This window comes from Notolepis coatsorum (genome assembly GCF_963971535.1).
Source record: "Notolepis coatsorum genome assembly, chromosome: 17".
Taxonomy (NCBI): Eukaryota; Metazoa; Chordata; class Actinopteri; order Aulopiformes; family Paralepididae; genus Notolepis; species Notolepis coatsorum.
In genome coordinates, this window is record NC_140181.1 from 66882802 (window position 1) to 66906357 (window position 23556).

At 45.8% G+C, this 23556-nt stretch overlaps 1 protein-coding gene across 2 annotated transcripts in view; it reads right to left on the minus strand.

Annotated features, from left to right (window-relative positions):
* Positions 1 to 23556, minus strand: part of LOC311244600 (zinc finger protein 335-like) — an 81160-nt gene that overhangs the window by 53351 nt on the left and 4253 nt on the right. The window contains exons 4-15 of one of the 2 annotated variants that reach the window (XM_084334197.1): positions 22867 to 22944; positions 20761 to 21918; positions 16348 to 16545; positions 3607 to 3771; positions 2809 to 3070; positions 2299 to 2476; positions 2026 to 2138; positions 1923 to 1941; positions 1643 to 1759; positions 1200 to 1276; positions 813 to 973; positions 117 to 340 (exon numbers count right to left, since the gene is read on the minus strand). In XM_084334197.1, coding sequence (XP_084190323.1) covers positions 117 to 340; positions 813 to 973; positions 1200 to 1276; positions 1643 to 1759; positions 1923 to 1941; positions 2026 to 2138; positions 2299 to 2476; positions 2809 to 3070; positions 3607 to 3771; positions 16348 to 16545; positions 20761 to 21918; positions 22867 to 22944 — 2750 coding nt within the window. Of the gene's footprint in view, positions 1 to 116; positions 341 to 812; positions 974 to 1199; positions 1277 to 1642; positions 1781 to 1922; positions 1942 to 2025; positions 2139 to 2298; positions 2477 to 2808; positions 3071 to 3606; positions 3772 to 16347; positions 16546 to 20760; positions 21919 to 22866; positions 22945 to 23556 lie in introns of both variants that reach the window. The other variant, XM_084334196.1, reaches the window with a different exon arrangement.

Below are 23556 nucleotides of genomic sequence, written 5' to 3' on the forward strand. Positions count from 1 at the left end.
GGTCCCTGGGACAAAGTCAAGTGGGGCGTCCACAGCCTGATACACAGCCTGATACACATCAATCTGGGGGTCCTTGACGTGAAAAGGTTCGAGAGCCCCAGGTCTGACAGACTCACAATGGTGTTCTGCAGCCCCACATGAGTGTCCTCGTGTTGCTGTTTGAGCTCCTCTATCTGCTGCAGGGTGAAGAAGGGTCTGCGGCGCCTCCGGACCGGCTCCTCGGGGTGGACCACGCACCACTCCTCGAAGGCCTCCGGGTGGCGACACTGCACGTGCAGACGCAGGTTCTTCCTGTGCTTCGTCATGAAGTGACACATGTCGCAGGAGAACGGCTTCTCTCCTACAGAGGAGCACAGAGACGTGAGGTAGTGTTAGCAGTTAGTGGGGCGACAGGGTGTTTTTTTAGTTAGTGAAAGGAAACCATCCCACAACTGGAGAGAAACAGGTTTGATCCCGGCAGTGTTTCTATCGCCTGTTAAAGCTTCGTCGAGCAAGACTCTGAAGCTTGTGAAGACGACAGCCTTTTCAGGAAACATACTTTTATAGGAACCCACCCCATCACATAACACTATCAACTATCATAAGATGAAGTTGGTGAAAAGGTGTGGATTTTTACTATACCGTCGTCCATGATAAAAGAAAAAGTAGAAAAGTAGACCATTTTGAATTAGATAGCACCATGACAATTAAGACAACGACATAAAAATATATGTCATATATCACATAAAAATGGGTACTGGGAAAACTAAAATATTATACCGTCAAAACTAGGAAAAATATGGTGGGATTATATTTTATTTGAAGAGACTGACCAGTGTGTTTGATGGCGAGGTGGGACACCAGGAACTCCTGCTTACAGGTGGAGTATTTACAGTAGTCACACTTGAAGGGCCTGTCGTTGGTGTGGGACAGCTGGTGGTTGAGCAGCAGCTTCTTGTTGTCACACGAGTAGTCGCAGCACTCACACTTAAACCTGCGCGCACACACACAGGAGTTATTCATTCATTCATATTGTCTGTGATTGTTGCAATAAATTTGTACGTTTTCATTGCAACTTTGATCTAATAAAATATGTTTTTGTTGACATTCACGTTTTTGGAATAAAGACGTTGAGGCTGGTTGGATCAATGATGGTAAAGGCAACGTTTCAACTAAAAAGGTGGAGGGGAAAAAAGGTTTTAAAAGTTCTAAATACTGACATGCTGCCCCCGAGAGTTTGGATGTGGGTCAGTAGGTGCATTTTGAACGTGTAGCGTTTCTTGAAAGACTTCCCACACTGTAAACACAAGAAAGGCAGTGATTAAGATGGAGGAAGGACCGCCGATCATACGTGTGCATCAACTCAATACTTTACATTTACATTTAGCTGACGCTTTTATCCAAAGTTCTGTACAACAGGTCAGCAGGAAGGGTACAACTCTGGCAGCTAGGTAAGTGTTGAACTTGGGTGCTACAGTATTGAGTGCATAGTAGTAGACATATTAGCATAGTAGGTAGTAATATAGGCAAGGAAGGTTATTTAGTAGCAAAGTACATGATAGTAAGACTTATTTTTAGTAGTAAGATAGTTATTTATTTATTATATATTTATAATAACAAAATGTTTCATAACAAAATGTGTACTTGATCCGCATGTTCTGACCTTGTCGCACATGTGTGGTTTCTCTGCGCTGTGCGTCTTCATGTGCTGGGTGAGTCTCTTCTGCATGGGGTAGACCCTGTGGCACACCGGGCAGGGAAACTGGGACACCTTGGCTACCTGAGGGAAACCAGGGGAAATCTGCTACAGCATTAAAAGGAGAAACCGGACTACTTTCCACGTGTGTTGTGTGGGGCGGGGAGGGCTTATCTGGACTATTTGATTCATTTGATTGATTATACCATTATGAATTGGAAATGTATAGAAAGGATGTCATTCTTACCATCTCTGTCTTTCTTCTCCTGGAAGATAAAAAAATAAAGTATCAGTAACAGAATCAGAAAATCCAATATTGTAGGATTATTTAATAGCTGGTGTGTGTTTACTTGTCTTTGCTGTGGACCATGGAGTGGCGGATGACGTCTTTCCTGTAGACGCTGCTATAGTCACACTCTTCACACTTGAACGGCTTGGTGCCCTCATGGTTGAACATGTGCTCCTGCAATACAATACGCAAGAGTCTTAGAAAAAAACCTTCTACATATCACATTACAATAACAACAATATACCTCGAAAGCTACGTGACGTTCGCTACACGGGAAACCGTAAAAAAAGGCGTGATCTTCAAGAACCCCCCCCCAGGTTTCTCTGAATCTGACCTTGAGCGAGGACCAGCGCTTGCAGCGGTAGTTGCACTGCAGGCACTTGAAGAGCTCCGGGTCGTTGCCCTCATGGGAGTCCACGTGGAAGCGCAGGTCTTCCTGGGAGAGGAAGCGCGAGCCGCAGATCCAGCAGTTGTGAGGCCTCAGGAGAGGTTTGAGGGATTTGTAATATCGACTGGAAGACAAATGGGGGGGGTGGGGGGGTGGAATGAGCTTGTTCTGAAAACTGGTGGATGTATATTTACATTCTAAGACATTTAGCAGACACTCTTAGCAAAAATGACTTAGGAAAAGCAAGTTTTGAATAAGCTCAAATTCTTGTATTGGCAACATACCGGTAGCAAGTAGCCAACAATGAGAAGTAACAAGGGAATACTGACAGTGCCCAGAACCCCAAAAGATGAAACAACTCAAAATAAAAGTAACCTAAAAGTGATTACGCACTAATGACAAAGAAGAACCAGGAAGTGCCTATAATGTAAATGTTAAATAAGTGGGGATCCTTACTTGTGATTCATATACTTCTTATATTTCTTACGAAGGAACCTCTTGGAGGGTCGTCCTCGTTTCCTGGGGAAGAACTCCTCCTCCGGTGCCGTGTTTGACGACGGGTCTTTGTTCTCGGAGTCCGATTGGCTTATCGCTGCCTCGGCTGTGTCGTCGCTGGCCAAGGAAGCGGGGCCGTTGCCCAGCCCAGAGGAGCTGGCCTCCTCCTCTGGCGCACCGGGGTCCACGCTCACCCTGGGCTTCTTCGGAGCACTCTCCGCTTCTGCAGCAGAAAACACGGACGTGGAGCTGGCGTGAACACAAGTGGGAAAGGCAACAACGCTACACACCAACGTGAATGAAATTAGACGAATGTAGAAGTGTCAACACTGCAACACATTTGTATATATTCTTGTCTGACTCTGGAGAAGATGGTAAGCGCATTTCCCATAATGTTGGCGTGCCCCTTTAAGGGGGACTCGAGGCTGAGGACCAACAGAGAGCCACCCCCCACCTTATTTCAGTTTTCCAAAGTATTGCCCCAAGATTGATGGGATTGACTGAGTCCCAGGATTTCCCATTTTCATTCTGGCCATGAGCCCTGAAATCCAGATTTTGGAAACCATAAATATCCGTGGCATCGTTCCTATTTTCAGTCCATAGTACTGACACATACATGTTTGCCTGAGGTTCTACTAAATTAACTGTACATTACGTCAGTGCTTTTCTTTAAATTCTAGGCCTCATCAAGATGCAAATCCTAGCATTTTCACTTGTGCAGTAGGAGGTTATCGATCAGTTTGTTCTTGCAAAATGCACCTTTGTTGCTGTAGCCCTCCTCCGCCAGGCTGTACTTCCTGGGACGGCCGACCTTGCGGCGAGGACGCCCCTGAGAAGAGGAGGAAATGGGAGGAAGGGGCCTCCTCAAGAGGGCTGGTGGTCTGGCCCTGCTGTCCTCATCCGCTGGGTTATAGTCACTGTCCTCTGGGAGAGAGAGAGAGAGAGAGAGCGAGATTTTTTATTGATTGATGTCTTTATTGAAGCAATAAAACAAGGATTGTGCAATACAATACAAATAATATTGATCAAAAGGATAAAAACACAATAAAGCCCTAGAGCTTGTTTCCATTGTGGTCCTTGTGAAGTGAAGTGAATGTAAGTGTGCATATGTGAGCGCGCGTGTGTGCGGGGAACATAAATCAAGATACAATATATAAAACAAAAACAATACTTCACATCAATAGAGACCTCACCAAATACCAATTACACTACAGAGGTTCCAATATTTAAAACCAATACATGGGACAGATAAAAATCTAACAGAGGACTAAGAACCGTTTTGCAGCCATTTTTTTAAGGAGGTCTTGAAGGTAAACCTGGAAGCAAGTAGCTTTATACTTTCGGGTAGTCTGTTCCCTAAAATTGCTGCAGAATATAAAAAGGTACATTTGCCCATTAAAGATTTAAATTTGGGGGACTTCCGGTTTGCAACGTTCTGGTGAGCAGCCACATGAAAGAGCTCCCGGTCAATGAATATAAAAAAAAGGAAGTAAAACAATTCAAAACTAAATAAAAAGTGAAGATTCGAGGACAAAAGAAAGAAGGAAGAATAAACATGAGGACAAATGAAAGAAAAGCAACCCCAGATGAAGTAAATACACTGATGGAAAAGACTCAACACGAGGCAATGATGCAACAGGTAGAACAAGCTAGCGGGACGCTGAATGTCAATGCAGAGAAGCTACAGGCTAACATACAAACTAGCTTACAAGCTAACATAGAGGCTAACCAGGCCACCACGCAGATTGGATTAGGAGCAATGCGGAGCATACAATGTAACACTGAAAAATCCAACGGAGGTGGCAATGAAGCGTCAGAGCTATGTAGAAATAAAGGCAATTCAGAAAAAGAAAGGAACCAGGTCCCGATAACGTGCAGGAGGCGGCGAGGGACACGGCGCGGAGAGGATGGAAGGTGCCGGGAGGGGAAGGAGAGAGGCCTACGGCCTAGGCCTACGCTGACGCAGAGGATGGAGAGGGCGCGCAGGTGGACCAGAACCGAGAGACGAGGACGAGGAGAGGAGGACGGGAGGAGGAAAAGAGGGGACCTGAACCGATTCAAAGCAGATCAACTATGAAGAACGACAAAGGGACACGAGAAAGGGGCATGAAGGGACACGGTGATCCAAGGAAAGATACAAGACAAAATTAACGTGGAAGAGTACCCAATACAAACATACACATGGGGGACCTGGGGATGAGAATAGATACAACAGAAAGATAATTGAACAGTTACCCCAAGTAGTATAAAACCATAACACCAGAATTTAGAATAATTAACACTATGATTTACAATACACACGTTATAGACAAATGATTTGAAATTTATTTAAAAAAAAGGGACACGCTGATTAAGAAACATATTGGGGAATAATACACGATGGACTGGTATGAAGGAACTACAGGATTACACGTGACACACAATACAAATGAACATAAGAATAAGCATAAGTGCATAAGAAAGACAAATTCAGAACATTGACCGGGAGCTCTGAGGCCGTCCACAGAACGAATGTTGGACTTATATAGTGCGCACTTCGCCACTAGGGGGAGCCCTCTCACTAGGAGAGCCATTACTCCTCACCCTTCCAACGGGGAACAGAGGGATACGACTAAGATCCTCTTAACACCATGGGAGCGCCAAATGTTGTCTTTTTTCTTTGAGTTATGTTAGAATTTGAGTTATGGTAGAATAGCAGTTGCTTTAAATGTGCACATGGACATATGTGAAGGACAAGAATTAAAAAATGTTGGACATGAAGAGAGGCTTGGAGAATCTCCATTGGGGGTATCTCCGTCACTAGTGGGGGGGCTTCTCGAATAGGAGAGCTGGTTCCCCTTCAAACCACCAACGGGGGCAAAAAGTGCTAACTATATAGCTTATTTTATTTTCATTTCATTTTTCTTATTGTGTTGTCAGTTTTATTTTTTAAGTCATGTTAGCATAAATGTATATAGTGATATCGGTGACATGGGAGGTACAGAGGTTGGCAGGCCGAGTTCAGTGGGGGGGGGGGTATCGGGGGGAGGGGCCATCGTTCCGGCAGTTCGACCTGGGAGAGGGGGGTCTTGCGTGTTGTGGGATCGGTATGGGTGGGGTTTCCTGGGGCCCTCGGCCGCCGTGGCCTGGGCGGTCTGGTCACCGGGCCGGGGGGACACCGGGCTGGGGGTCGCGGGGCCAATGAGGCGTGGTGCTTTGGCCTTCTGCGGGCCAGGGGGTCAGGCGGGGGCGGGTGGGGACTCTGGGTTCTCGGCTCCGCGCAGGGTGGACCAGAATATGGGGGTGTTCTGTTTCTCGGGGAGGAGGGCGGGAGGGAGGGGTTTCTCTTATGGGGGTCAGAGCGGCTGAGCTTTGCCCGGTGGGGTCTTGTGTGTTGCGGCGGGGTCGGTGGGGCTCTCGTGACATGGGAGGTAGCGGGCTTGGCTCGTGGGGGGGGGGGGGGGGGGGGAGTCTAGGTCCCTCCCCTCTACTGGGCCTGGCCCAATTAATACAAGGGACCCGTGTCGCTGGGGGCCCGGCTCCGCGCGCATCGACCTGGGATATGGGGGAGTTCTACGGGCATAACTCAGGGGGGGGGGGGGCATCGTTTCCGCGGTTTGGCCCGGGAGAGTGGGGTCTTGTATGTTGTGGGGTCGTTGTGCGTGGGGTGGGGTGCTTGGTGACATGGGAGGTAGCGGGCTTGGCTCGGAGGGGGGGGGGGGGGGGGGGGAGAGCCTGGCCTGGCCCAATTATATTCAAGGGAGTGTCGCCGTGTCGCTGAGTGCTCGGCCCCGTGTGGGACGGACCTGGGATGTGGGGGAGCCCTATTTCTGGGGGTGAATGGCGGGAGGGGGGGGTCCCCCTTATGGGGGTCTGGGAGGCTGAACACAGCCATATTCAAGGGGCCCATGTTAGTGCATTGTTGTGTTATGGATGTCATTGTAAGTATGGTCTAAGTGTTGTTTGTCTATAAATGTTAATAAAAATTTAAGTAAAAAAAAATATATATATATATTTAAATTTGAAGGGTATGATGTTGGTGGAGCTTCCTCTGATGGAGTAGCCGTGTACGTCACTGACTTTACAAAAATAGTCAATGAGGTAGCGTGGAGCCTCCCATTTAAAAATCCTGTGGACCATACACAGTTTCATTTGAGAGACCCTCTCCTCCACTCTGGGGCTGAGAAAGTGAGAGGGGAGGTTCTGGCATGTAGGCTCAGGATCACCCTTACTAATTTGTTTTGGGAAGTCTGTAACCTCTTTCATGGAGATGGCTGTGAACCAGGAGGAGCAGGCATAATCAAAAAAGCTACCAATGCCATTTTGTCTATGAAGGAGGAAAGTCTAGCTACAACTTGTTATTTTTTATTATTACATGGCGTTTTCACATTCGCCGAAATGCTTGCTTGTGATTGGTCAATAGCGCGCGTCAGAGGTCCGATATTGCTTGATAACGGACCTCTGTGGAACAATAATGACCGCTGTGCGCAGCTGTTCGCAATCAAGCCCACTGACATCAGTGCAATCAGACACTGCCGGCTGCTGGGGAAGCTGCCAGCGATGACAGGGCGGAGCAACGAGCGGAGCCAGAACCAGTGTTGCGAGTCGATGTAAAATGAATTAGGTATATTGTTAGTAAGTTAGCCATGTAATAAGCGGGATAATGTATAGCTATACTCGATCATTGTCGCAAAATAATTGACCTTCACTGACGTTTAAAACACCTCGCCGAGGCGGCTCGGTATTTTAAACTCCGTGTCGGTCAATTATTTTGCGACAATGACCTCGTAGCTATACATTATCCCTTACTTAACTTTAGAAAATACCTTTAGGGCCATGCTCTCTCCAGAAAATTTGTTGTCAAGTATGCAACCAAGGTGTGTAATCTCCTCCTTCGAGGAAACAGTTACATCTCCAACCATAATTTTGACGACTCCTCCATCGTAAGCTACATCACCGACGACGATAAGGAGGAGTATAGAACCCTGGTGGAGAGCTTTGTGGGGTGGAGCGACAGCAACCACCTCCAACTCAACACAAGTAAGACCAAGGAGCTGGTGGTGGACTTCCGGAGGGGCAAGAAGAGGCCCCCCCCCCCGATTCTCAACACCATCCGAGGGGATGAGGTGGAGGTGGTGGAGTCATATAAGTTCCTTGGGGTACACCTGAACAATAAACTGGACCGGTCGGACAACACAGAGGCCTTCTACAGGAAGGGACAGAGCAGGCTGTTCTTCCTGAGGAGACTCAGGTCCTTCAATGTTTGCAATAAGGAGGTGTAGTGGTTACGTTATTGCTGTTTCCGGCCGGTCCACCATCTTGAAAACGCAATGTATTTACCCATTGCCCAAAACAAATAAAGCATTAACATTTGCATGGTGTACCTTTCTGTGCGTATTCATCCACAATCTATAGCTCAACATGAAAATATTCACAATTAATCATAAAGAAAAATTATTTAAACCAAAAATGCTTAAACAATAATGTTAGTGATAGATGGGAACTCATTTTGTGCAAAAATGGAAAGCTTTTCAATGTTCATGAGGCAGAATTGTTACAATAGCCAATAATCTATTTTCCCAATGATAAAACCCTATACGGGTGTACCTCGCTGGCGGTCCAAAGTGACGTCAGACTACACCTCCCTATAGACTGCTGCAGTCATTCTACCAGTCTGTAGTGGCCAGCGTCCTCTTCTATGCTGTGGCATGCTGGGGGGGCTACATCAACTCGAGGGACACCAACAAACTGAACAAGCTGGTGAGGAGAGCTAGCTCCGTGGTGGGAGTCGAGCTGGTCAGACTAGAGGTGATGGCAGAGAGGGGAATGAGAAGGAAGCTGGCTGCTATCCTGGAGAATCCCTGTACGACGAGCTAGTCAAGATGAGAAGCACGTTCAGTCACAGACTCATACCCCCCCCCAGTCCAGTCCTTCATACCAGCGGCCATCAGGCTCCACAACAGTGGGCAGGGACTGCTGCCAGACATCCAACTACAACTACTAGGAACCTAAAAAGGACAATAACACTACCATATGCATACTGCAACTTATGTGAATACTGTATATTTAAATTAGTTAGTTAGTTAATTATATTGATTTGTTATATTGTTTACACTGCTTGTTTTTACTTCCTGTACCTCCCCTCCCCCATGCTGCCCGAATTTCCCCAAGGGGATCAATAAAGTAATATCTTATCTTATCTTGTCTTAAAACTAGAGATGTTCCGATACCATTTTTTCCTTCCCGATCCGATTCCGATACCTAAGCTTTGGGTATCGGCCGATACTGATCCGATACCAGTGCATAAAAAAAATAAAATTATTATAAAACTTTTCCTTTTTTTTCGCTACCGTTTTATATATACTGTTTTTTAGTAATAACTATAAAGTAATGGTATTTATTCAACAACAGGTGATTGTATAGATTAGTATTAGTATCATTAATTGACAACTATCTCAATGAGTTCACCCACGGAATGGTTGTTGGGACATTGATTCCGCACGGACGTTATACATTGTTGTGCACTTCCTCCTATCCAGAAGGCTCCGGTTCGCGTCTATGCTTTCTACAATGCAGTTGGGTTTCCGGGTTCCTCTGATTGGCCACTAAGCCCACGTGACCCTACGCTATTACGCCCCCCTTATCGCCGCCAGTTATCGCTTACGCCCGCGCATGAGCGGCGACAAGCCCCTCAGCCAGCCAGCAATACTAAGCTCCAGTTAACCTAATTTATACCGTAACGAATCATTAAAAAAATATACCGTTAACTGGAATATGTTGTTTCTTTACACATATGTTGGATTATGTACAAATCTAATCATGACATTTAAGACATGCATGACATACAGATATATATATATCTGACTCTGAGCACCTGAAGACTGTGCTATTAAACCAGGAAGTGCAGCACTATGTCAGCAGAGTAGAGCCTCCACTATTGCAGTGCAACACACAACTAACACAAGACTAGAGTGAACAAAAACGCTCATGGACCCGCGGTCTGTCATTGAATGCTTGCGTGTGTTGTTCGTTGGATTCGTTTTGGCCACCAAAACAACTATCAAAACGTACACGGACCGCGGTCTCACGTTGACTGGCTTGTGTTGTCGCGCTGTGTGCAGACACTGGATGAACCCGCCCACCTCTACCTTTGATTGGCTTACCATGGCATTTTACTCAACCTCAGCCAATCGCGCGCTGAGGTTGGCTGAGAAAGACTAACCTCATTCCCAGCTTTATAGAATGCCTCTTGGCGCAGAGATCTTTCTGATGAAGCCCGAGTCGCGCAATTTTTTATTGGTTTGTCCTTCTGGTTGGCTTGGCACTAAAAGCTAAACATTGTCACCGATATGGCTGTCCGCAACATGTCATTAATTGTGTGCGAGAGGTCGATCAGTGACGACGTTAGCGTGAGCTAGGTTAGCGTGAGCTAGGTTAGCTAGTTAACGTGAGCTAGATGGAAACAAGACAATATAACGCTACTGGTGAAAAAGTGATTTACCTTGGAATACTCTGTGCCAACTTGCTGTACTTTGCTTGCAGGTCTGCAGCCATTATTGCTGGATTATGAATAGCTCCAACTTTAGCCAAGGTAACGTTAAAGCTAAAACTAGCTTTCCGGTTAGCTCTTCAGCTAATGCTAACACCAGCAAGCTAACGCATCAGAGCTCCCCGTCAACAGCGCTCTGTCGGGGCCAGGGCCGGATTAACGACCGGGCCATTTGGGCCGTGGCCCGTGGGCCTCTAGTAGGCTTGGGCGGTATGACGGTATTACGGTATACCAGGGTATTTAGAAATCCCGACGGTATTGAAAATCAATACCGTCAAAACAGAGTTTTGTTGTAGTGCACACACGCGCCAGCAGAGGGCGAGACCAGTCCTCACTAGTGGAGCGAGCCATGCAGAGCTGGTTGTCTACACACAGGACGAGCTGTGTCTTTGCCCATTTCCGCGTCGAACAGCCTGCAAACTACCTGGCGTTCTATCGCCATGCTCTAAGACAGTGGTTTTCAACTGGTCTAGCCTCGGGACCCAACATTTTCCTTAGTCATTAAGTCGCAACCCAAATTTTTTAACCACTATGATTTATTTAAATTTTCTTTTTTGCAGTAATACGCAATCTTTCATGCACTGTTAAAAACATGAAATAAACACAAAAACTATGGCTAAAAACCCAATGAAATAAAATAATAATAAATGCTTCTTAGCAGATTTCTTAGCTTAACATAACAGACCTAAGTTTGGGGGAACTAATGGGATAACTGGGGTTGCAACAAAAGTGCAACTAGGGCTAAAAACACAATGAAATAAAATAATAATAATAATAATAAATAATAATAATAATAATAATAATAATAATAATAATAATAATAATAATAATAATAATAATAATAATAATAATAATAATAATAATAATAATAATGCTTCTTAGCAGACTTCTTAGCTTAACATAACATACCTAAGTTTGGGGGAACTAATGGGATAACTGGGGTTGCAACAAAAGTGCAACTAGGGCTAAAAACCCAATGAAATAAAATTATAATAAATAATATGCTTCTTAGCGATTTCTTAGCTTAACATAACAGACCTAAGTTTGGGGGAACTAATGGGATAACTGGGGTTGCAACAAAAGTGCAACTAGGGCTAAAAACACAACGAAATAAAATAATAATAATAATAAATAATATATGCTTCTTAGCAGACTTCTTAGCTTAACATCCCAGGGAACTAATGGGATAACTGCAGATGTTGTTTGCTCCTGACAAGAGTCTCAAAGTCTGGGGTGATGGTAGACAAAGCAACTCTGAGGTCATGCTCAATGTCCAATCTGTTCCTCTGCTTTGTCTTCAGCTGGACCAGAGCTGAGAAGCCACTTTCACAAAGATAGGTAGTGCAAAAAAAAAAGATTATAAAAAAATATATATTTATTTTTAATTTTTTTACACACACATCCTCGACCCACTAAAAATGGCCCTGCGACCCACTTTTGGGTTGCGACCCACCAGTTGAGAAACACTGCTCTAAGACAAACTCTAACCTTAACCAACTTCGAAAGAGTGCCTAAGCTTAACCGTCGAAAGAACTTGCCGTCACGCTCTAAGACAAACTCTAACCTTAACCTACTTCGAAAGAGTGCCTAAGCCTAACCAGTGTAGAAACTGACGTCGGCCAATCAGAGAGCCTCCTGCAGAAATGCGGCTACGGAAAGTATAGACGCTTATGATCACAACGGTGTTCACGCTTTACGGTAATGTTGCGACAGTGCTGTGAAAATACCGTAAAGCGTTGTGGTAACAAGAGTGTGTGTTGTTGTTGTGTGTAGGATGCTGCGGGCTAACTGCTACCATTCTGAGAGCTTAACGTTAGCACTAGGATGCTGCGGGCGAACTGCTACCATTCTGAGAGCTTAACGTTAGCACTAGGATGCTGCGGGCGAACTGCTACCATTCTGAGAGCTTAACGTTAGCACTAGGATGCTGCGGGCGAACTGCTACCATTCTGAGAGCTTAACGTTAGCACTAGGATGCTGCGGGCAAACTGCTACCATTCTGAGAGCTTAACGTTAGCACTAGGATGCTGCGGGCGAACTGCTACCATTCTGAGAGCTTAACGTTAGCACTAGGATTAACGTTAGCACTAGGATGCTGCGGGCGAACTGCTACCATTCTGAGAGCTTAACGTTAGCACTAGGATGCTGCGGGCGAACTGCTACCATTCTGAGAGCTTAACGTTAGCACTAGGATGCTGCGGGCGAACTGCTACCATTCTGAGAGCTTAACGTTAGCACTAGGATGCTGCGGGTGAACTGCTACCATTCTGAGAGCTTAACGTTAGCACTAGGATGCTGCGGGTGAACTGCTACCATTCTGAGAGCTAACGTTAGCACTAGGATGCTGCGGGCGAACTGCTACCATTCTGAAAGCTTAACGTTAGCACTAGGATGCTGCGGGCGAACTGCTACCATTCTGAGAGCTTAACGTTAGCACTAGGATGCTGCGGGCGAACTGCTACCATTCTGAGAGCTTAACGTTAGCACTAGGATGCTGCGGGCAAACTGCTACCATTCTGAGAGCTTAACGTTAGCACTAGGATGCTGCGGGCGAACTGCTACCATTATGAGAGCTTAACGTTAGCACTAGGATGCTGCGGGCAAACTGCTACCATTCTGAGAGCTTAACGTTAGCACTAGGATGCTGCGGGCGAACTGCTACCATTCTGAGAGCTAACGTTAGCACTAGGATGCTGCGGGCGAACTGCTACCATTCTGAGAGCTTAACGTTAGCACTAGGATGCTGCGGGCGAACTGCTACCATTCTGAGAGCTTAACGTTAGCACTAGGATGCTGCGGGCAAACTGCTACCATTCTGAGAGCTTAACGTTAGCACTAGGATGCTGCCGGCGAACTGCTACCATTCTGAGAGCTTAACGTTAGCACTAGGATGCTGCGGGCAAACTGCTACCATTCTGAGAGCTTAACGTTAGCACTAGGATGCTGCGGGCGAACTGCTACCATTCTGAGAGCTTAACGTTAGCACTAGGATGCTGCGGGCGAACTGCTACCATTCTGAGAGCTTAACGTTAGCACTAGGATGCTGCGGGCGAACTGCTACCATTCTGAGAGCGTAACGTTAGCACTAGGATGCTGCGGGCAAACTGCTACCATTCTGAGAGCTAACGTTAGCACTAGGATGCTGCGGGCGAACTGGCCATCTCCGTGATTTGTTCACTTGGTAACCCCCCCGCTGATGAAAATGAAAGTCATACCGTCATATACCGTATACCGGGGTATTAGGTAATCAAGGTATGACGGTGTGAAAAAAATGATACCGCCCAAGCCTAGCCTCTAGTGACGAGGGGCCTCCAAAATTTTTTTTTTTTTTGGGGCCCCTCGTCACTAGAGGCCCAACATTATTATTATTTTTTTTAACTTTTATTTTATTTTTTTTGGAGGCCCCTCGTCACTAGAGGCCCCAAATTATTATAATTCTTTTTGTAACTTTTTTTGGAGGCCCCTCGTCACTAGAGACCTTTTGGAGGCCCCTCGTCACTAGAGGCTCCAAATTATTATAATTTTTTTTTAACTTTTATTTTTTTGGAGGCCCCTCTTCACTAGAGGCCCCAAATATTTGTTCAACTAAAATATACAGTACGTCACACCCTGCCGTCTGCAAGTGGCTAATCTTAAGTATTTTTTCTCTTTCGAAGTTGGTTAAGGTTAAAGTTTGTCTTAGAGCAGGGCGATAGAACACCAGCCCTGATTCCATACTCTAACCTTAACAAACTTCGAAAGAGTCGCCTAAGAAACGTCAGTGGCCAATCAGATCGCACCAGAAACGTCAGTGGCCAATCAGATCGCAGAACGCGAACGCGGAACTGGAAATCCGTTGGTAAAAGAATAGACGCAGCCCCGACACGAATGAGGCAGATTGGGATCATTATTCATGACAGACAGCAGAGAGTGCTGATAGCGGATATCATCGAGCTCCCCCTAGTGACTAGGGGCCTCCACTACACACTAGTAAAAAAAAATAAGAAATACGAAAAAAAATATATATATAATCAGATCCTCATCCAGCGTTTACTTTCACAGCATCTATAGTGACTACTAGTATCATCTCATCTCTTCTCTATCTATTTTTATAAAAAATGTTGTATTGCAAATAAAAATATGATTGATTGTTTGATAATGAGGGGTGAGAGACGTTGAGTCTACGTGACACTGACGTCCAGGTCTCACTGTCAGGTCAGGTCAGGTGACCACTGACCGCGGGAATTGCACTTGCAAGTTGATCAAGTAGGCTAAGACTCGAGTAGTACTGTATCATATATGAGACTAAAAAAACATGGATAACAAAGTTAAACGGTGGGAAAGCGGAGCTGTTAAGTTAAAATCTAAACAGGATAGGGACAGAAAGAGCGCGTTACTTCGGCAACGCATACCAACTATCTCTACTTTTTTCACCGAGTCAGGTAAGGAGGAGGATAGCCCCCTGGCTAGCACTAGTAGTAGCAGCAACGTTAAAGAGGCTGAGCCAGGCGCCGCGGGCAGAGAGGACGAGAATGCTAATGTTATTATTATTGATGCTAGCGACAGAGAAGAGGCAGCGGCAGCCTCTAGTTCAGCCGGCCCACCACCACCAGTGGCTGCCACCTGTTCATATACGCCCGCCGCATCTCCACAGCCCAGCCCCAACACCAACACGAATGACTCTGACTCTGAGGCAGACCTCGATGATGACAGCCCGCCGCCGGCGGTGCTTGAACATGAAAACCAGGATTGGTTGGACAATGTTACGGATCCAGCTTTATGGGAAGACACGAGCAGCGATAGAATCAAATCTGTGCTTATTGAGAGAGGTGCGTGCAGCATATCTTGTTATAATAATATCATATATTTGCATATTGTATATGTCACAAATGTAACAGTACTATTATGTCATGTATGTCCCTATGCCATAATGTCATGATGATGTCATATATGTTGTGCATGTCATACATGTCACTATGAATTAGATGCAAATAAAATGGACTCCTGTTTACCCAGATGAAGTGATAGTTTGTTATCTAGGAGAGAGAGAGAGAGACAGTGTGTGTGGGGGCGGGGGGAAGGGAGGTGGAGAGAGAGAGAGAATGAGTCAATATAATGCATGATATGTATGAGTGAGGGACGTGCACACTGCACAGGACTTTAGAGGGGCAGGTGATCAAAGGCTGAAAAGGGCACTATACCTGTGTGTGTTATAACCGAGCGCGTGAAGCGCACAAGCCCGCATTTTGGGGGCACCCTTTTTATGCTTTTTGGGGGGTTTTGGTGATCAAATATTGAACTATAATAATCAGTGCAGGAGCTCACTTATCCTTGAAAGACACTTTTATCACTGACTTAAAAGGCCCATACATCTCCATAAATATTCAGGAGGGAGGGAATAAGTGCTTACCCTACAGACCCCAAGAAGTGCTGTATATTCTGTATTGTTTAATATAAATGCACTTTTTATTCCAATTGCGATTTGTATTTGAGATTCCCAAATCCCATCGGACTTGACTTCTACGTGTCCCTCAGTGAGTGTAATATCAGCATTCAACTGTATGCGCCACAGCGGTTTCTAACAAAACTGAATTTCCCCAAGGGGATCAATAAAGGAATATCTTATCTTATCTTATCTTATCATCACCACCCACGCTATGCATAAAATATATAGGTCCACGGAGAGGCACGCTGAGGAGGCCGTGCAAACTGCAATGGAATACGGGGCATCTCTCTCTCTTTACCTAATATTTTGATTATATCCTGACATTTTTCAGTTGGAAGGGTGGTCTATATGCGCATTTTTCTTTTTTATGGCACTTTTTTATGAGGCTCAAAATGGCACCCCTTGGGCTCTATGTGTGCACGTGCCTGAGTGAGTGACTGTCTGAGTGACTGACTGATGAATAAGTAAATGAGTGTGGGACTGACTGACCAAAGAGTGTGTATGTCTCCCATGTAATCTACTCATCTCAGCTGCCTCCTCCACTGACCTTCAGGGTCATCAATAGCCCCAGAATCCACAATGTCATCCTCCTCCTCCTCTGCTGGCTGGGGACCCTCAGCCTTTACGGTCACCGCAGCCGCCGCCTTCTCCTCCGCCGCCTTCAGCTCGGCCTGCCGGCGGGCCAAGGTCTCACTCTTAGGGGGCCGGCCACGACCGCGCTTCTTAGGAGGGTCTCCTGGCTGGGCTGAATGACACGGACAAAATATCAGATGGTTATCAATTTAGCAGATATTGTGACTTTGATCAAATTTGCTGCATCATTCTTACAGTCTGGTGTTGAATTTCCATTACACAGTGGAGATATTATTCCTCGTATTGACGGGGAACCTTTAGGATGGACAGCACTTTACTGTAGGAACCACTGCCATATTTTACCATCTGTGTTTCCTACAGGTTATGTAATGATGGCAGGCAGTTCCATGTGTCCATGCAACACAATAAACTTTGGTTATGAATTATTGGATCCCTCCCAAAATCCAACCCTAACGTCCTCGTCGTGGGAGGGGGAAGCAGGTTAAGCTGACCAATAGGGCAATGGTAAAACTCATGGGCCAATCCCCCGTGAAGTTGATAATTGGATTACAGAAACATTGAAGAAAAGTAAGAAACCCTGCACCCTAGGAGATGGAAGCTCTTCAAGCATACGAGCTGAAGAGACTATGAAGACGCATGCTGAAAACCACATGGAGAGGGTGCGTCAGAACCTTCTATCCCCTAGGCGGTCTACCAACATCGCAACCTGGAATATCAGGACCATGTACACAGCGGGGAAAACGTCAGTCATCGCAGAAGAGATGAAAAGATACAAGCTCTCTATCCTCGGCTTGTGTGAAACCAGATGGCTCCAGACAGGAGAAGTCAAACTGACCAGTGGTGAATCCATAATCTTCTCTGGACACCCGGATGAGAAAGCACCACACACGGAGGGAGTGGCACTCATGCTCTCCAAAGAAGCGCAGAGGGCCCTCATCAGTTGGGAGCCCATCAATTCCAGAATCATCACAGCAAGATTTAAAACCACCCATAAAAGAATTAACCTACATGTCATCCAATGTTATGCACCCACCAACACCACAGATGAGGAAATAAAAGACAACTTCTACAACCAGCTACAACATCTACTCCAGGCCAGGAGAGAAAAAGACATCTTTCTCCTCATGGGCGACATGAATGCAAAGGTTGGGAACAACAACAATGGATACGAGCTGATTATGGGAAAGCATGGAATCGGCAGCATGAATGAAAATGGTGAAAGATTAGCAAACGCCTGTGCGGACTACAACCTGGTCATAGGAGGGACAGTTTACCCCCACAAACCTGTTCACAAAGCCACATGGATATCACCTGACCACACCACAGAAAACCAAATAGATCATATATGTATAAACAGGAAGTTCAGACGTTCCCTCCTGGATGTACGAGTGAAGAGGGGGGCAGATGCGGGGTCAGATCATCACCTACTGGCTGCAAAACTCCAACTCAAGCTGAAGCGCTGTAACAGCCCCACTGACAACAGAGCAAAGTACAACATCCAGCTTTTCCAGGACATAGGAACAACGGAACTATACCAAATCACCCTACAGAACAGGTTCCAAGCCCTGCAAGAACAAGCTCAAAAACCAGTGGAAGAGCACTGGAACAACCTGAAAACCGTATGGAAGGAGACATGCCTAGAAGTGGTAGGGAGAAAGAAAACAAGCAACAAACCCTGGATATCCACTGAAACACTGAAAAGAATAGAGGAGAGGAGGGCAAAAAAAGACACAATAAACAAATGCAAAACTCGAGCAAAAAAGGGAGCAGCTCACAGAGACTACGAAGTAGCAAACAAGGAGGTGAAGAAAAGCATCAAACGCGACAAACAGAAATACATAGAAGACTTGGCGCAAGAAGCAGAGGAAGCAGCGGGAAAGAATAACCTCAAGGAACTCTACCTGACCACCAAGAAACTAACCGGGAGGTTTAGACAGACAAACACACAAATCCAAAGGACGACTGCTCACCACCAAGGAAGAACAACACCAAAGGTGGACTGAGCACTTTAGGGAGCTCCTCAACAGAGAGCCCCCTGTCCAAGAGGTGGAGATTCCGCCAGCTGCACACATGCTGGAGATCAACTGTGCCCCCCCAACAAGATATGAGGTGAAAAAGGCTATCAATGCATTGCGACGTGACAAGGCAGCAGGGCCAGATGACATTCCAGCAGAAGCTTTAAAGGCAGACGTTGAAACCTCAGCCACCATGCTACACCAGCTGATCAAAAGGATCTGGGAGAAAGAAGGAAATGTACCAACAGACTGGAAGGACGGGCTCATTGCTATTATACCCAAGAAAGGAGACCTTAAGAACTGCAACAACTATCGTGGGATTATGTTGCTCTCAACACCAGGCAAAGTTTTCAACCGCATTATCTTGGACAGACTGCGAAAAGGGGTCGAGGATGAACTGAGAGAAAACCAAGCCGGTTTCAGGAACGGTAGATCGTGCACTGACCAAATTGCCACCCTCAGGATCATCATCGAGAAATCCATAGAATGGCACGCACCTGTCTATGTCAATTTCATAGATTTTGAAAAGGCATTCGATAGTGTAGACCGCGAGCTGCTTTGGAAACTCATGGCACACTATGGAATCCCTAAAAAATACATCAGCATAATCAAGAACATGTATCAGGACATGAAATGCCAAGTGTTACATAACGGATGTGCACAAGAACACTTCAAAGTGCTCACCGGCGTGAAACAGGGCTGCCTACTTTCCCCCTTCCTCTTCCTCCTATGCATCGACTGGATCATGAGGCAAACCACAACCAATAAAAAGACTGGCATCCAGTGGAGTCTAACGGAGCACCTGGACTTTGCGGATGACATCGCACTACTCTCACACAACCATCAACAGATGCAAGACAAAACCCAGCTGCTAGAAACAACTGCAGCTGGACTTGGGCTCAAAATAAATGGACAAAAAACTCAAGTAATCAGAGTCAATAATAAAAGCACAAACCCCATAACCATCGGGGGCCAGACACTGGAAGAGGTTGACAAATTCACATACTTGGGTAGTGTTATAGCTGTTGATGGCGGGACTGAGGAAGACGTAAGGGCAAGATAGGAAAAGCAAGAGCAACATTCAACATGTTAAACAAGATATGGAAAACCCGAAACATCAAACTCAACACCAAGCTCAAAATCTTCAACTCCAATGTCAAATCCATTCTGCTATATGGCTCTGAAACCTGGAAAACCACCACTAACATCAACAATAAACTGCAGACCTTCATCAACCATTGTCTGAGACGTATCCTCAGGATCTTCTGGCCACACACAATCACCAACATCAAGCTGTGGGAATGCACCAAGCAAGAATCAGTGGAGGTCCAGCTGACCAGGAGAAAATAGAGCTGGATTGGGCACACACTTCGAAGACACAAAACCGCAATAACCAAACAGGCATTAACCTGGAACCCACAAGGCAAGCGAGGCAGAGGAAGACCCAAAAACACCTGGAGAAGAGACACTGAGCAGGAACTCAAGACAAGGGGACTGACGTGGAAACAGCTGGAGAGGATACCGCAAGACAGACGGGGACGGGGGTGGAAACTTTTCATCAATGGCCTATGTTCCGAAAGGAATAAAAAGGCCTAAGTAAAAGTAAGTATGAATTATTGGATCCGTTTTGGGAAATCAATGTGTGCTGGGCCACCACAACTAAATCTATGTATATAATCTAGGGTGTAAATATTTGACCCCACAACGATTCGATTCGATTACGATTCTTCAGGCAACAATTCAATGCATCATGAAATCTCTTAATTTGACCAAATTTGATTCGATACATTTTCGATCAGTTAATTCTCCCCCAAAAATTGTGAATACACAAATGTGGCTGGGGGAACTGATTCACTCAGTATGAATGGACTATAGGTCATATAATCCTTGTTATATACCTGCATATAACCCATATAACTCTGTATGATAGCATGTACATATATAAATTATCCACATCCGTTTGTATATACTCCTTTTTAAATACCTGTAGATACTATATCTATACGTGTACATATTCCTTACCTACTCTTACTAAGTTATACCGCTGGCCAGTATGACTTACTACCTTAGGGTCTTTATACCTGTATCACTGTACATAATAATACTACAACACTGTACATACATCTGTACATACAGCATTATTACTCAGTAGTACTCATTTATATATACACTCTTACTTTATATATAGTTTAATCACCTGTACATTGTATATTTCTATTGCACTTTACTGTCACATTTGTACTCTGGTTAGATGCCAAACCTCTTTTCGTTGTACTGTACTTGTGCTGTATAATGAGAATACATTTGAATATAATGTAATGTAGGGGGAACCACAGACCACAGTCCCCTACCTGCGGGTCTGAAGTGCCTGTCTCTCATGTGGTTGATGAGGGTGTCTTTGGAGGTGCTCTTGTACGGACACATCTTGCACTTGAACTGCTGTACGATCACCACCTCCATCATCTCCTCCAACTCAGCCAGGTTGGGCGGCCTGTCTCTGCCGCTGCCTGCAGCCACCGCCGACTCCCCAGACTCCCCCACCAGCCCAGCCTCGTCCTGAGGGCCCTCGGAGCCCTGGGGCTCCTCCTGACTTGGGGAGCACTGCGGGGCCATCTCAGGTTCCGGATTGGAGACGTAGGTCCCACTGCTGCTAATGTAGGCCCCCGGCTGACTCTCGCTGCACTCCAAAGCCTCCGGGAGCCCGGCTGAGCCCACAGTGTCCGCCAGCGGGTGGTCTGACGAGGAGCCATCGTCGGCGTAGAGAGAGCCATCGGGGCCATTGCTGCTCTCCATGTAGCAGGAGTGCTGGGGCTGCTGCTGGGAGTGCTGTGGCTGGTCTGGGTCCTGGTCCTCGTCATCATCATCATCATCATCATCATCATCATCATCATCATCATCGTCCTCATCGTCCCGGGCCTGGTACTGAGAACACCCAGGCTGCTCGGAGTCGGCAGCTGCCACGCACTCCCCGCCGTAGCCCACCCCGTACTGCCGGCTCGTCTGAGAGTGGTGGTCTGCGCTGCTGTCGATGTAGCTGCCCGAATGGTGCGGCCGCTGGCCATCATCCACACCGCATTCCAGATACTGCGTGCTGCACTCCACCACGTAGTGGCCTCGGCTGGTCGGGTTGGAGTCGGCCCCGCTGCACTCCACGTAGCCGGGCAAGTCCTGGTCGCTGTTGTCCCCGCTGTAGTCCGGGAAGCCGGACTGAGAGCGGGTCTGGTCAGGCTCCTCTCTGGAACACTCCATGTAGGAGGAGGACTCCCCGGTCTGATCAGGGCCGTCGCCACTACAGTCCAGGTACTGGGAGGGGTGGGAGTGCTGGGGCTGGTCGGGCTGGCCACTGCTGGCCTCCGGGTAGCCGGAGGGTCCCGGCCGGTCATCGGGGTCCAGGTGACCCTGTAGGTCTCCCTGATCGAGACACGTGGAGGTGGGGCCTTCCCCCAGGGCCTCGATGGCTATGCGGCTAGACAGGGCCGAGGAGGACAGGTGGGCTACCATGGGAGCACCTGCGGGAGATGGTTGAGACTGGTTCAATACAATGAAAACAACAGAGATCACTTATTATCGGCCATCAAATTCAGTGACTTTTCTGTTACTTTCAATATATTGTTCGGTTAAATTCAAAGAATCTGAGGGTAAGACCACATTTTGTGCTGTGAGTACATGTTAGTCCCTTTACCAAAGAGATTACAGCTGGATATTAGGGGTGGGGGAAAAAATCGATACGTAGTAGTATCGCGATACTTTGCGTGGCAATACTGTATCGATACAGGGACGCCAAGTATCGATATTTAATTATTCATAAAAAATTCAATTAAAGAAAAATTGTATAAGGAAGTTGCATTGTTCATTTCAATACCTGTAATAGTACAGTAGTCCACACACACACATGCATTCAGTTAAGTTGGAATATGACTGTAATACAAACAGTTCAGTTTGTCAGGTACATGCAACACAGATTACAGTGTTTACATCTGTCTGCTTGAGAAAATACCATGTTCTGCAATAAAAATTATTGAAGTGAGATGAACAGACTGAACTTTATTTTATTAGATAAAACATGTTGACAAAGTTTGACTTTGCAGTTGAAAAAAGGTAATAAATTAAATTTGATAAAAAAATATATATAAAGAATTTGCAATACTCAGATATATTTTGTATCGCGATACTATCGTATCGTGACGCAAGTATCGCAATAGTATCGTATCGTGAGGTCGATTCCCACCCCTACTGGATATTAATGCATTTTAACAGTAACCCTATCAGAATGTGAATATGACAAATAAATTCTTTACCCTTTGTTCCGCTGTAAATTCAAACACTTTCATGGATTTCCATCCACCTCAAAACCAAAAGATCACAACCCTTTGAAGATTTTTAAAGCCAATGGTAGCCCTGATTATAGAAATAGATCAAAGGAGAAATCAATGAGATTGAACAATGAAAAGGCTCACCATCATCTGGTCCTTGTAATATCAGATATTGGGTCGTTTCTGCGCCCCCATCTTCTGCACTCGTAACCGTGATGCAGCCTAAAGGACAGACAGCAGCAGTGATCAGATGTTTAGACACTGACATCAATACTTCTATGGTTTATAGAAAGCTTTTAACATCTCTCTGGTCCCTCAGCTTGGAATAACCTGCAGAAAGGACTGGAACTAATAGAGCTGATCACTCAAACTGAATTCAAAGCATCTGCGAATACAATTGTAAAATATTAATCTATTGGTAATCGTCACCGTTCTCACATATTGCAATGGTTTTTGGGATCTATTTTGTATGAGACTATCCAAGTCAAGAAAGAAATCAAGAGAAGTGAAATAAATAGGAATATTTGAAGTCCAAAGCCCTTCTACAATTAGGTGAAATAGCCTGAAAAGAGGAACTAGTAATAATTTTTTGGTCATCATTCTGTCTCCGCTTGATCATGTTGGGAGTCATCAAAAGGCATTCCTCTGGTTTTAGGGGTCACACAGATCAAAAAGGTTGAGAACCACTGGCCTACAGGGCTACTGTATGTCACGATTGAATAGACTAGGCCTTGTACAGAACATTTGTGTAGTTCTCTTTCTTCCAGCATGGCCTGTAACCTGCAGAACTCCGAAACGCCCCAACTCTGGACTGCTCCAAAAAACTCCTCAAAA